Source organism: Apus apus, chromosome 1, assembly GCF_020740795.1.
Source record: "Apus apus isolate bApuApu2 chromosome 1, bApuApu2.pri.cur, whole genome shotgun sequence".
In the NCBI taxonomy this organism is placed as follows: Eukaryota; Metazoa; Chordata; class Aves; order Apodiformes; family Apodidae; genus Apus; species Apus apus.
The window spans coordinates 198,860,421-198,874,341 of NC_067282.1; the positions used below are offsets into that span (position 1 = coordinate 198,860,421).

At 43.5% G+C, this 13,921-nt stretch overlaps 1 protein-coding gene across 2 annotated transcripts in view; it reads left to right on the forward strand.

Annotated features, from left to right (window-relative positions):
- FRMD4A (FERM domain containing 4A) overlaps positions 1–13,921 on the forward strand; it is a 383,479-nt gene that overhangs the window by 91,777 nt on the left and 277,781 nt on the right. Inside the window, exon 1 of one of the 2 annotated variants that reach the window (XM_051608143.1) lies at positions 1,959–1,981. The exons of the other annotated variant lie outside the window; for it this stretch is intronic. Within the exon in view, the coding sequence (XP_051464103.1) occupies positions 1,970–1,981 (12 nt within the window). The 5' untranslated portion in view covers positions 1,959–1,969. Of the gene's footprint in view, positions 1–1,958; positions 1,982–13,921 lie in introns of those variants that run through there. 2 annotated transcript variants of the gene reach the window in all.

Sequence of the window (13,921 nt, forward strand, 5' to 3'; positions counted from 1 at the left end):
GGTCTATGGAGTGAGAAGCCACAAAGGACCTGAGGACAGGATTCTCCTTGGCTTTGGACGTTTGTTCCAGATCACTTTGGGTAGGAACCTGTTTCTATTGTTGGCCTTGCAGGAGCCTCAGTGGCCAGCACGGACTTCAGGGCAGAGTTTTAGACTGTGAAAGCTAAATGAGGTGAATGCCCATGGTCATCCAAGGAACATGTGGCAGTGTCAGGAGTTTGACCGGATCCCAGCTCAGTGCCTTAATCACACGGTGACTCCCTGCGTGTGTTGCTTTGGGGCCTCAAAGAAGAGCTGCTGTTAAAGGGCGTTAGAAATTTCCACCTGTGGTATGCTCCAACCAGCCTGACAGTGGTTTTCTAACATTGAAAATCAGGTTCTGGTGGTGTAACAGGGTTTTTAATTTCATTTTTGGACAGCAACTGGGTACTTGTATGTGGATGGCTATGCCCTGGACTGGGGAAGGGGAGTCTTATTTGTGTCATATTAAGCAGTGGGACCTTTGGAGCAGTGACAGGCAGCTGGGGCATATTTGATGCTGTTTCAGAGGGGTTTTATTTGAACTGCCCTGTGGACAGGATGCTGGTGTGTTTGCAGGTCTGAAGCCCATTTTCCATTTGGACTTTTTCTCCTAAAGATATTCAGTACCAGCATGTACTGAAAAAAAACCAAAATGTGGGAAAGTGGGAGCAATTAGAGAATTTTCCACAAAGGCATGCTCTGATCAGAATTAAAATGCTAATAGAAATGCATTCAGCAAGTACCTTTTGCTGATCAACTTTGCAGGACTGTATTTCTTTTCTTTCTTTCTTTCTTTCTTTCTTTCTTTCTTTCTTTCTTTCTTTCTTTCTTTCTTTCTTTCTTTCTTTCTTTCTTTCTTTCTTTCTTTCTTTCTTTCTTTCTTTCTTTCTTTCTTTCTTTCTTTCTTTCTTTCTTTCTTTCTTTCTTTCTTTCTTTCCTTCTTCCTTCCTTCCTTCCTTCCTTCCTTCCTTCCTTCCTTCCTTCCTTCCTTCCTTCCTTCCTTCCTTCCTTCCTTCCTTCCTTCCTTCCTTCCTTCCTTCCTTCCTTCCTTCCTTCCTTCCTTCCTTCCTTCCTTCCTTCCTTCCTTCCTTCCTTCCTTCCTTCTCCTTCCTTCCTTCCTTCCTTCCTTCCTTCCTTCCTTCCTTCCTTCCTTCCTTCCTTCCTTCCTTCCTTCCTTCCTTCCTTCCTTCCTTCCTTCCTTCCTTCCTTCCTTCCTTCCTTCCTTCCTTCCTTCCTTCCTTCCTTCCTTCCTTCCTTCCTTCCTTCTTCCCAGCTGACAATTGACAGGAACTCCCTTCCCTCATGGGTTTGGACAGCAAAAGCACCCAGCAGAAAAAGCTCCAAGTGTTGGCATTTCTGAGCTGACGTAGGGGAAAACCACTCGGGCTAAAGCTTGGCATCAGGATTACACCGCTTTAAAAGCCAGTCCCAGGGAATCCACAGTCTTTCCATAGCAGTGAAGTTTTCTGGGTGATTTCCTAGCGAGCAGAGAGAATCGACAAGCACCAGCCCTGCAACGGGGGACGTTCCCAGACTAAACCCGGCGGCACAATAGGCAGGACAAAGTCCCACACCTTCCCATCCCTGCTGCTGCTGCCGGGATCCCTGCAGCTGGGCTGGGATCACTTGTCCTGTGCTGAATGCATTACGTAAGGCAGGGATCGTTTGTCAGCCGCGATGGTACAAACGTAGCTGCAGGCAGATTAGGCACAGCAAGAGAGAGAGAGAGGAGGGAGAGGGAGGAAGGTGTCTCCAGGAACGGTGCTCCACGCAACTGAGGATTGCAAGTTGGGAGGTTGGCGGCTGGCCGAGCTGCTGGGAGGCTGTCACTGGCTGTCCCTGACATGCTCCTGTTCATGTGGGATGCTTGAGACAGGCACGAGAGACTAAGTTGGGGGACGAGGATTGGCATGAGGATCGGACCAAAATGGAAGGGCTTCTGTCTCCGATGAGAACGAAGGTAGGGAGGATGTTAATGTCTTTTGAAGCTGCTTTTTCCCGAGGAGGGGAAGGGGAGGTGCGGGGCTAGCTCTGTGAATAGGGGGCTTGCCGAGCTTTTGTCTCTTTTATTTTCTCTCCTCTCTTTTTTTTTATTTTTTCTTTTTCAAAACTACGCTTGTGAATGTAACTCGGCAGAGGAGTGACAGCAGTTGCCTCCAAGAGGGGAGTAACCCATCACTCTTCCTTGACAGAAACGACCTTTCTAAATGAGTTTGCCTTTTGGAGTAGACAGCCATATTTTTGTTTGAATTTCCAGTCGGAGGCTCTCATTGTGTCTGTGTGTCTGTGCCTGCTCCCTAGGGAGCTGCTGGGGGAAAGCGTACCTGCGGCACAGGGAGGGATGGATGGTGCTGCTGGGATACCCCAGGATGGCATTTTCAGCAGCAAGGGATGCACAGACCAGCAGCGAAGGTGCCCTGCTGGGGTGGGAGACCTCTTAGTGTAGACCCAGACCAGAAAGCTGTAAAAGAGAAAGTGAGCGGGCAGACCTAAGGACTTGCTGGACTTGCCGCTTCCAACTCTCTTTAAAGGTTTGCCATAATCCTAGTTATTAAAGAAACTTCAATCCCAGCAGGGGTAAGCTAGAGACAAATACAGTGATGGTTTAGTTTGTAAAATCTCCTTCTGTGCTATTATGTCTGTGTGATCCTGGGGAACTCACTGAATCTTTACTGTGTTTTATTTAGTCACTGTCTCCATCCCATGTGGTAACTGCTTTGGAGAAATCTTTCTGATTTCGGTCCTTCACCAGATATATCCAGCCCTGTTGTATTGTATCTCAGGACTGGGAGAACTGGAATTTAATGACAATTCTTGTTAGTAATAGGGCATCTTCATATGTCTTAAATGCAAGCAGTTAAATGCAAGGTGTAGTCAGACCAGAGTTGTTTCATATAAATGCCAGACTAGAAAAAAATTCTGAGAAATCATCTGGTCCAGCCCTTGTGCTGAGGCAGATCAGCTAGTCTGGTCTCCTCGATTGCATCCCCACCACCTACTATCTTAAATTAAAGGCTCTTCAATGATTGAAAGCATTTTCAATATTAAAAGCTAGAAAAGCGATTTAAATAATAATAATTCACCAGCAAGTGACTGTAATGTAGTGCTCAAGGGCAGTCATTTTTTTCCAATTTAATTTAGGGTTTTTTTTTGTCTTGTCCAGTAACTTGGAGATTTAAAAAAGAACTTACCAACTTTATATAGCTCTCTATTACCAAGAATAATGCTAATGAGCAGTTTATAGAAGGAAAGATTTATAAAGGATTATAGACCCAGCCATTCATACCTCTCATTACTGAGGAATACGTGTTAGTGTTAGTCTTTGTAAGGCGCTTCTCAGTACCATGGCTTTTAAAAATATATATGAGAACAGAAAACAAAAAAACCTGCCCAACAGATCTCATTTCCAGAATTAGAAAGCATAACTTTCAGTGTGTTGGTTGATGTTTCCAATTCTGCTCCTTTAACCAGGCTTGAAATGATTGCTGGAGGCAGTCTCTCCCCGAGCTGGTGTGCTGTCAGGCTAGCGCGTGGCTGACAGTCAGACGTGTGTACTATCAGCACCTGCAGCACGAGAGCAGCTATAAAAATGACAGAGTAAGGGAAGTGAACTGGGACTGGGGATTATGTTTGTTCATCTGACTCATTTCGTAGCTGCAGCTGGAATGTAAATCCTAATAATGCCATTCATGAAGTGTAATCTCAATTACCACTATCAGATTATTTATTCATCTTATAGAAAAATCTGTTTAGGAGTATAGACATGATCTTTTTGATCCCAATCTGCTCTAATATCAGATAAAGGGACAGGTTCTGATTTCCCTTGTACATGGGAAAAGCTTCTCAAGCTAAAGGAATGTGATTTTAAACCATTGATTGCAACGATGTAAACCTGACATGATTCTCTTGAAGATCCAGATCCTGACTGATGCTGGTGTCACGTTGCTGTTGGTCTGGAGTAAATTCAGGGCAGTCAATGGAGATAGGCAAGCAGACTCTGTATAATAAAGATCAGGATTTGGCTCTTACATCTTACCTTTCAGAGAAATAACAGTGACAAGATCACTTTAATAGATTTAAAAACTAATCTCATTTCCAAGATGCTTTGTACCTGGCAGTGACTCCATGCTCACTCGCCAGAAAATCAAGTGTAAAATCTTTAACTCTCCAAATACAACCTTAAGTTGTGATGCCTACAAAAAAACCCCAACAGAACAACAACTTGACAACAGCAAGGCTGCCAATGTGCCAAGACCCCTTCCTGCCATACTCCCTAATATTGCCTCATTTTCCCTCTCTACTCTCCTGTCTACTCTCCATCTGTTATCACTTGTTTTACGCTTGGGCTGCTATTGTTGGAGGCTAGTTGGAAGTTTTATTGTCCTTTGGTTTGTAGGGTGACATGAAGCATGGTGGGCTCCTGGTCATCTCCAGTAGCACTGCCTGGAACGAGCCTGGAAGGTCTGTGAGCCCTGAGGCTTTAATCTGCATGAGAACTTCTATTTTTATATATTCCATCTGCTCAAATCTAGACAGAAAATTACAAACAAAAGCAAAACCAAAACCAACAAAACCCCAACAGTTTGCTTTGTTTCCATGGGTAGCAGTAAGGGCTGACTCTTGCAGAGACCCCTCATGGTCTGTCACCAACAGCTGAGGACATTGTACATCTGCCCCTCGTAGCCAAACAAGCACAGGTCTCTGTAATTAAAATGAAGCCCAAATCCTTACAGGTGGACTTGGGCAAATTTCGTGGTGATGGCTGAAAATATGATTGCTGTCAGCTCTTTGGACCTTTTTGCTCATAGAGGTTCCCACCCCACCACAGGGCACAGGGACAGGTGGGCACATCTTGACTTCAAAAGTCCAGTTTATGGCGCAGGAGGACCCAGCATGCAGGACAGCTCTTCATCCAGCTCCGTGGCAGGGCTCACCAGCAGAGGGCTTGGAATAAGCAGCCAGGAGTGTCTTTCATAGGGGACTTTTTCCCCTTTCCACAAAGTGATAACCCATTTGGTTACTGGGCCATGCTGGGTGATCATAGAGCAGGGTGCTTAATAACTTAGAAACCCTTTAAAATATTTGTTGAGGTAAATTGAATAGCAAATGTTAAGTGCATTATACCATGAAATGGACTCCACTGCAGTAAGTCATGGGTGATTAATACATTTCTGCTTTTACATAACTGGGATGCACAAATGCAGGAATTCTAAGGGAAAGGGGAGGAACACATGCTAAAATGGGCTGGTATGTCAAAATCGAAGCAGATAAGTGGAAGGCACTGAACAGAAAACTTACTGCGTTTTTGGTGTCGATGGTTGCATTTCACAAGACTCGAAGTAATAGGGGGATGTAAATATTTGGTTGTTTAATGATCACACTGCTAAATCTTACCAGAATCAGTTGAGCTCTGTAGCCCAGCATGTCAGAGCCCCTTTTTTAAACAGCAAATGAATGTACACAATAGCAATGTCCCCATTCCACCTTAAGGCACCGTGAAGTTGATTGAGTACCGTGGAGTGAAAAGAATGAAGAAATGCATAAATATTGCACTCCTTTTGTTAGCCTCCATTTTAATTTATTTGATAATCCTCAACACATGCACAATTTGCCTTCACCCTCAGTGCATTGCCTTCAGCAAATTACACTGGCATAAGAATTTCAGTAATTTCAGTTTCTCTGCTGCTGACACTTGCCAGTGCACGCTACTGAATTTGCAATGAGCACCTGGCTTGAACCCTGCAGACCTGGCTAGCCGTGTGTTTTCCTTGGAGAGGCCTGTGCTTGGCCCTTTTTTATTTATCCAAGAGCTGCTTTTCTTTCAGCCCGACTGAAAGAACTTTTTCAGTGAACTTTTCGCCTGTTCAGCAACACACATGGAGGGTAAATGGAGATTAATTGCTGTTGAATTTGCCAGGCTTTGCATCCAAAGATAATGGATTTTGAGTGTTCCTGTGTACAGAGGATTCAGCTTGGGAAATCAGTAAATAATGTGTGTAATGTTTAGATAGTGCTCCTAAAACGTTAATGGGGCTGTTTCTCTCTTATTGAATTTTATTAACTTTATCTGTCTATTATAGATTTTGGTAGCAAACTCCCATGGTGTTACTGTTTATTTGTTAAACCCTATTGGCTCTACTTTCAAAGCAGTTTAGTTCTTGACCGCTACATCTCTCAAAAAGTGTGCTTAAATGGTCCTCTGTGCCTTACTTAGGGAAGTTCACAGCAGCTCAATGCAGAGAAACTTTGGGAAATACCACACACCTCCAGAGTCTGGAGCAGCACAGAGCTGCAGCATCTGGCCTCGGAGGTCACCGGAGGAAACTGGAAGGGAAAACTGCTCCAGGGAAAGGGAAGTCTGGAGCCTGAGTTATACCTACGAATGGGATTGCTGTAGGCTTTAACCACCTTGGATGGCAACTGAAAAGGTGTTTAAATAAGCAGGCTTTTTTTAATTATAATATGAGGCTTGATCCAGAAAATCATCTGAGCAGATTCTTAATTTTCTAACAAGCTGTCCTGTGGAAGATAAATTTAGGATTCTGCATTGTATGGAGAGCTCCACATCTTAAAATCACCTTACGGCACTCTTGTACAAAGCAAAACAGAGAGTAAGTCCTTTCTGTGTGCTGTGAAACCATTCCTGGCATTTTTAACAGTGGCAAAAGACCAAAGGGCAAAAGGGGACACCTGTGCCCCCAAAAGCATGTACATTCCTCCTCCTCTGGAGTCTCAGATCTCTGTTTTGATATCTTTGTGTAATTAACTCCAATTTTGAATGCCCCATAGATATAGACACATACAGGTATTAATGACACTCAAGAGATCAGGTTTTCCAAAGTAATTTTGGGGGATTGAGACCTCCCAGCTGAAGTAACTTCACACAGGCAGTGAGCACCCAAACCTCTGGGTTCCTGTGCAATCACTCATGAGCTGACATGGCCACGTGAAGCCCCTAGTGTGGACTGGGGAGCACCAGTGCCCCCTCGGCAGCGTCCACGGGGCACTCACACTGTCTGCCAAGCAGCTCAGGGGGTACCTCCCTCCCTGCCTGATTAGCAGCTTGACTCTAAGGTTAATGAAGCAAGATGAAATTCTCTGAGCTTGTAGGTTGTTAAAAAGAAAGGCAATTCAAGGAATAATGGAGTCCTGTGTCTGCTATTGTTAATAATAATTTTATTATTACCTGGGGGAGAGAGGATATAGGGGCATAACTCAGAGCAGAGTTTGGCTTTGGAATAACTATCCCATAATGTTATGCCTCTGGAAAAGTGGAGCCCTTTCTGTCTTGTAACATTTCCTAAACCCATTCAGATTTAAAAACAATATATCACTGAACATAAAGCTGAAAGGTTATTTTTGCTCCCCGGCTGTGCTTTGTATCAGTGCAGTGAGATGCCATGCCTGACTGGGCCCTGCCCTCACACACAGCTGCAGCAGTTGTGGGTTATTTACTGTAGAGGGAAAATGCAGCCTTGCATATCCTGGGCAGGAGCTGGACACTGCCCCATTAATGGGGATTGCACTGCAGCAACACTAGGAGGTCAGAGTCCAGCATGGGGACTCATAGGCTTACTGCTGGCCAAACATATGATGAAAAAACAATCCTTGTCCCCAATGAAGGTTGGAAGAAAATGGGGGTATTTTGCCTCTGCTTTTTAAAGTAGATTTAGGATAGACATTAAGAAGAAATTCTTCACTATGAGGCTGGTGAGACACTGGAACAGGTTACCAAGAGAAGTTATGGCTGCCCCTTCCCTGGAAGTGTTCAAACATAGCTTGGATGGGGCTTGGGGCAACCTGGTGTACTGGGAGGTGTCCCTGTCTATGGCAGCAGCATTAAAACTCAATAATTTTTAAGGTCTCTTCCAACCCAAAACATTCTGTGATTCTATGGTTCTGATACCTCACCTGTGATTCAATGGCTGGGTGATGCTGTCCTTTCTCAGCATCCTCAGCAGCACAGTTGAGTCAAGGCTACATCATCCTAGCATGAAGCACCCTTGGGTGCACACCAGGTAGAGCTGGTTTAGCTCTCACTGAGTGCTCCCTTGATGAGCATCAAATTGCCCTTGAGACAGACCAGGATGACCACAATGCCAGGATTATGTTTCCTTTCACAGACAGCTCAGTCACCTGCTGGGGGTCCACCCTCTGCCATCACCAAAGCATCAGGACATGCATTGCTGGGAGATGGGAATAGGCTTAGCACCCCATGGTGTGGGAGCCTGGAGTGATCAGCAGGCCCTGATGACCAAAGCTTTCATATTGTGTATCCAATGCCACCGAGTCCTTTGAGAGGATAGAAACAGGAACTCCTCCCAAGCACCCTGCTCACCTTCCACTGCCCAGACACCATGTCCCAGCTCAAGCCATCCTGCACCCTGGCCTCAATTCTCCATGTCTCAGGAGTGTCTAGGAACATCTCGGGTCTCTAAAACCTTCCTGCAGCTGAAGTTACCTGGAAATGCCCAAGAACCTTTTCTTGGCTCCCATGGAACCTCACAGAATAGCTCACTGGGGGGCTACATAAAGACCACAATGATATCAAATTTAATTTAATAGTAGCAACAACAGCAATAACAACATGACAACAAATAAAAATAATAAGCTTTAAAATGCAGTAGGACAAGGCATGGACTGTGGGAATCAAAGAAGAGTGACAATGAGAGCATTAAGAACAAAAAGCTGACTAGCTGACTGTGTGGGTCACAACCTTTGAGGTCTTTTTTAATAAGTGCAGAGAAAATCCACTGGTGAGCACCCATCTTCCTAGTGATTTCATTAAGCAGCTTGCTTAATGGGCAGCTGCTGGCGAGGCAATTGGCCATCCTTTTCAAAAGCAAAATGCAGACAGAGCAGCCCACTGTTAAGCTGTGAATCACTGGGGAAGGTTGTAAAGTCTGAACTGCTATAAAAATAGGGAAGCAGGAGAAAAAAAAAAGGAAAGTTCCGAGGGTGATTATGAAACAAAAAGGATGGTCCTCCCAAAATGCCAGCATAGTGTTTTTCTATGGAGGAAAGTAGCTCTCCTGCATGGCTGTCTGATATATTAGGTCATTCTGAAGTCAGATCTTGGTAGGGACTGTGTGCATTTCATGTCCAGGACTGTATGGAATGCAATAAAGCACTTGCACGACATCTGATCTGTGACCAGTGAATATCAGCACAGCTCTAAGCACCTCAGCACACACCTCAGTAGAGTTCAGCTAATCCTTACAATATTTTTTGCTGGTTTTAGCTGAACTCAAAAATATGCATACAGCTGCACATGTTGGCTTTCTTCCTGAGACTGTACATCTCATGTACTTTAGCTTTCCCTGCATTCCTCCTTTATCTGCCATATAATTCCCACCAAATCTATCAGACCAAATTCTGACCCCATTTGGAATTCAACCAGCAAGAAAAAAAATCCCAGGCCCTGCAGGTTGTTCCAGTTCAGAGGAGACCTAAGGACAGACACAGGTGTCTTTTTGATGTAATTTATAAACATATAGTAATACCAATAAACACAGAAAGTCCTACTTCCCTGAGCATAGCAGGTATCAAGCAAATGGAAGGCAGTTTTCCTGCTCAGGTGCCTTCTTTTATGCAACACCCACCTACACCTGTGGTTTTCCTCAGTGCCTTGGTCCTTAGCCCGGTTATACTATGCAGGAGTTTGTGTTCTTTCCCTAATAGAGTCACAGGTACCACAACACATGGCAGAACAGCTAAGGGAGTCAATCCCTTCTTCTGTTTGAGCTCCAGGTCCACATTTGGGGTTTTTCAGTAAAGCTTTTGTCACTTTTGTGTAGGAGTTAGGGCTTTTGTGGATGCGCTGAACTCAGCATCTCCCCACCTTCAGAACAGGAAAACCTCCCAAAATACAGTCATCCCCAGGCACAGCTTTTGACTCGGGTCTTACATCCCAGGCTGAACACTGCTATTAAAGGCTGATTTAATAGTAAATGCAATATAAATAACAGTAATAAAAATGCACCACTCTTTCTATTATGAAGTCTTGTTCATGTGTCCCCTGTGCAGCAAAACCCAGAGGAAGATGGGAGCTCTCGTGGCAAATCATGAGGTCCCCTGGGCACAGCCCAAAGCAGCAGCCAAACCCATTCCAGTCTCTCTGAAAACATGCAGGTATCATCACTCTTCTGCTCATCCAGGGTTTGGTAGCACAACTGCTTGCCAAGTTTGACTCTGCTGAAGCAACATGAAAGGTAGAAGCAATCTCCTGGGTAGACAACACTTAAAACACTTGGGGCTTTGAAGGCAGGAGGTCAAAACCAAGATACCAAGTCAGTTATCAGCCAGTCCTGTCTTCCCTTCCTCCCCTCCCTCTGGCTTAGAGCTGCAAGAGCTCAGGTCCTTTGATGTAAACCTGTCAGACACTTTGGTCTCTTCCCTGCCCTGCCCTATTCTTCCACATACACATTTGTGTGAGATTTTAATTATAGGCATGATCATATTAGTAAGAAAACCCTTCCTTAATTACATGCTCAATTAATTCTAGTAGTTTATGAGCTGAAAGATGAAGTTAGGTGAAATTATTCCTGCTTCATCTAAAGCTGAATCTCTCTATGGCCAGGTTTGGAATAATATGCGGAAGTAATTTTTCTTTAGAAAAATGGATTTCATTTAGAAGAGATTAAATTATTTTGTATAGAGGGAATTGGAGTATTATCTGGTGCCACTGAAACTCTTTTCCATCAAGACTAATTACTTACAGGACTAATCTTTTCCGTAAATATTCAGTAATCAGGACCAAGAAATATATTGTATAAATAAGGTAATATTCAACCTCATTACAGCTGGAACAACCCTTCCCTTGATGTATTGTGGTCTTTAGAGAGAGATCAGGTGAGATGAGAGACTAAAAGTGTCTTCATAACATCACATATCCTCGCTGGTAGCTGGGCAGCACAGGTATGGGTATGGATGGGACAGTGGTAGAGATGCCTGAGAAACATCCAGGCTGAAGCCAGCTCAGCTGAGCTTTACACCAGGGTTTGCCTCTGTCTCTATTAGACCAGTGAATCCCATTGTCTGGGTCAGGAGTCCTGTACTGCATCCCTGGGATCCCTGCTGCCACCCACAGCAGCATGGAAAATAAGGCACAAGGGTAGGGGAAACAAAATCCAAGCTGGAATAAATGGTCTAGAAGGTGAGGGAGGATGCTGACAGAGGATTAGGAGTGCAATATGGAGCTTGACAAGTGGTGACCAGATGATGTCTGGAGTGAATGAGTGAGTGAAGGATGGAGGGCCAAAGACACAGAAGAAAAGTCAAGCTTCCTCATTCTTCCCAGACTCCATGTCCTGGCTGGAGCCAGGTGCTAAAAGGCACATGGGTAAAGTTGCTTTGTAAAGAGGAAAAACCCTCAAGATGCAAAGCTGAGAAATACTGGGGCAAGGGACATCCCTGCACCCCTGTCCCATCTAATTATTGCAGTCCCACACCGTTTTCCCACAGGTTTCTTCTCATCTTGTGCATTAGATGGACAGGAGTCAGATAATGAGCAGCTATTCCTTATTTTGTATTCTCCTCATTTCTCAGTGACTAACCCTAGGTCTTATTTACTGAATACTGCCCTGGAAACAGAATTATTAATTTTCTCATGTATTTTATTCTGTAGTACTAATTGCAACAGTTCATAAAAACCTGTAATCAGTCTCTGTCTCCATTTAACTGTTACAGAACTGAGTCATAAAGGAATTATTAAAGATCTCCTCCACTTTTGGGCCATTTCTGCCTTCTCCATGTCCTTAGCATTATACAGGGCTCTCTGTGTTCGGTGTGCCCCTCACCCGTTGCCTCTGGCAGAGCCCAGGCTTTCTTCAAGTCATGTGCCAGGAGTGTCACTCACAAACCCAGAAATAAAGCTTAGATGTCAGAGATCATTAGTAAAAGTTTGGGATAAATTAATCACCCATCACCAATTGTCTTCACCTTAAGACTATTACATCTTCTGCCTTGCTCCTCAGCCTCGGTCCCTGTGCACCTTCCTATCTGCCACAAATGCCAGAGAGCCCTTTAGAAAGCAGATGCTTTCACTGACTCATCCTAAAGACAGCTCCACCCTAGACAAGGAAGAGGGATGGGGGCAGAGGTTAGGGTGAAGAGAGCATATGATCATGCAATTAAATATTGCACCATAAAACATCCACTTATGCTTGGCATTTTCTAACTCTTCACCCTGATATTCACCCAATGCAGTTTCCACGTGTCAACACGCATATGACTGCTGTCATATGGCTATTTTTTACTTAACCTCATGTTATTCGTTCCCTCTAAGACTTCAAGATAAATTGACAGCAGTTAATCATTCCTCCTTGCACCTTTTTGGCATAACCCAGACTGACAAAACAGATAGTTGTGGGAGTAGATGTGAGCAGAGCTCAATTGACGATATGAAAAGGCCAGGCAACATCTGAATGCACAAATAAAAACACAGCACTATGGCAAAACCATATGCTGGGGGTGGGGAGTGAATTTGTGTCCTTCCACTTGCACCTCTCTATATGCCATCTTCCCCAGAATAAATGTCTTTGCATATTCCACAGGAAAACTTCATCAGATTATTTTCCCTCATTTGATAGGGTGGCAAAGAAAGCTTTATAAAATGGGTGTGACCTTCACAGTGTGTTGCAACTCATTTTTAGAAGTATGTGTCTGCATGTGCCAGTAGTTACCCTATTTTACATCACTCATGCATGTTTACTGATGGTATTTGCATTCCTGTTGAGTGTAGATTTTCTAATTTGTAAACACAATATTTCTATTAAGTTAGATTGTCAGGTAGATTAAGAAGAAAATACTAAGCAAAAATATTTATGTTGGCATTTCCTTAACCTCCAACCAGCTCTTTTCAGGTTCTAAATTCTTTGGTTTTGTTTTTCGTTTTTTTGTTAGGCCCCAGTTTTGTCACATTTTTCTGGGTTTCACTTTTTTTTTTAAGATCCTCTTCAATGGGTGCTAAGAGTGTTCATTCTCAGCAAGTACCAGGGAAAACACCAGCCAAAGGTTTCAAACTTGTCCCACAGACAACATAAACCTCTTTCACCAAGAAGCCAGCATTTCTCCTGGATACAGCAAAAAGAAAAGGGAAATGCAGCAGCAGAAGTGAGTAGCTGAGATAACTTTATGTAGGGTCAGACTTTCTGCTGGCATAACTCCTGAAACTCAGTGGAAGTGAATTGTAGTTTCTCCTGCATGCAGCTGAGTCCCGGGCTCATTTGTCAGAATGAGTCACATTAATAAGGAAACATTACAGATGCACAGAAAGATGGCAAAGTTGTTTGGAAGGCCATCAAAGGCTGGAAAACTACAAATATAAAATTAAAAACAACTGAGAAAAGATGGCATTTTTTCAATCTGATAAGAAAAAAAAATAATGTTTTTTTCTTCTTTATTTTTTTTCTCCTGTGAAAGTATCTACAGCATTAAATCACCTTCAGCCATTCATCTTCACTCACTCTACAAACAAGAAGGTTAAATAAAGCTGTGTTGCCTATTACATGTTTCAAAAGAATTAGTGTCAGTGGAGAAAATCCCAAACCTAAAGGGAGTAAAATGCAGGGCAGAGACTCAGCAATGCAAACTTGTGTTCTGCTGTGTCAGTTCGTATGCAATCAGGAATGTGGCCACTCCCTTTTCTATGTGATGCTACAGACAGTGAAGAATGAGGACCAAAAATTAGGAATTCTTTAAAACTTTCCCTTCTAGAGGATAACATGAATTCCTGTGAGAGGTGATGTCTTTTTAGATGAGTCATGGAAATTTTTAGGAAAGAATCAGGAATATTTACAGTGATAAAGTAAAAAAAAAAATCAAACCAAACTTAACCTCAAAACCAGGGAGAGATTCATGGTGATTTATGAAAATGAGAAATCATAGAATATTTCTAAAA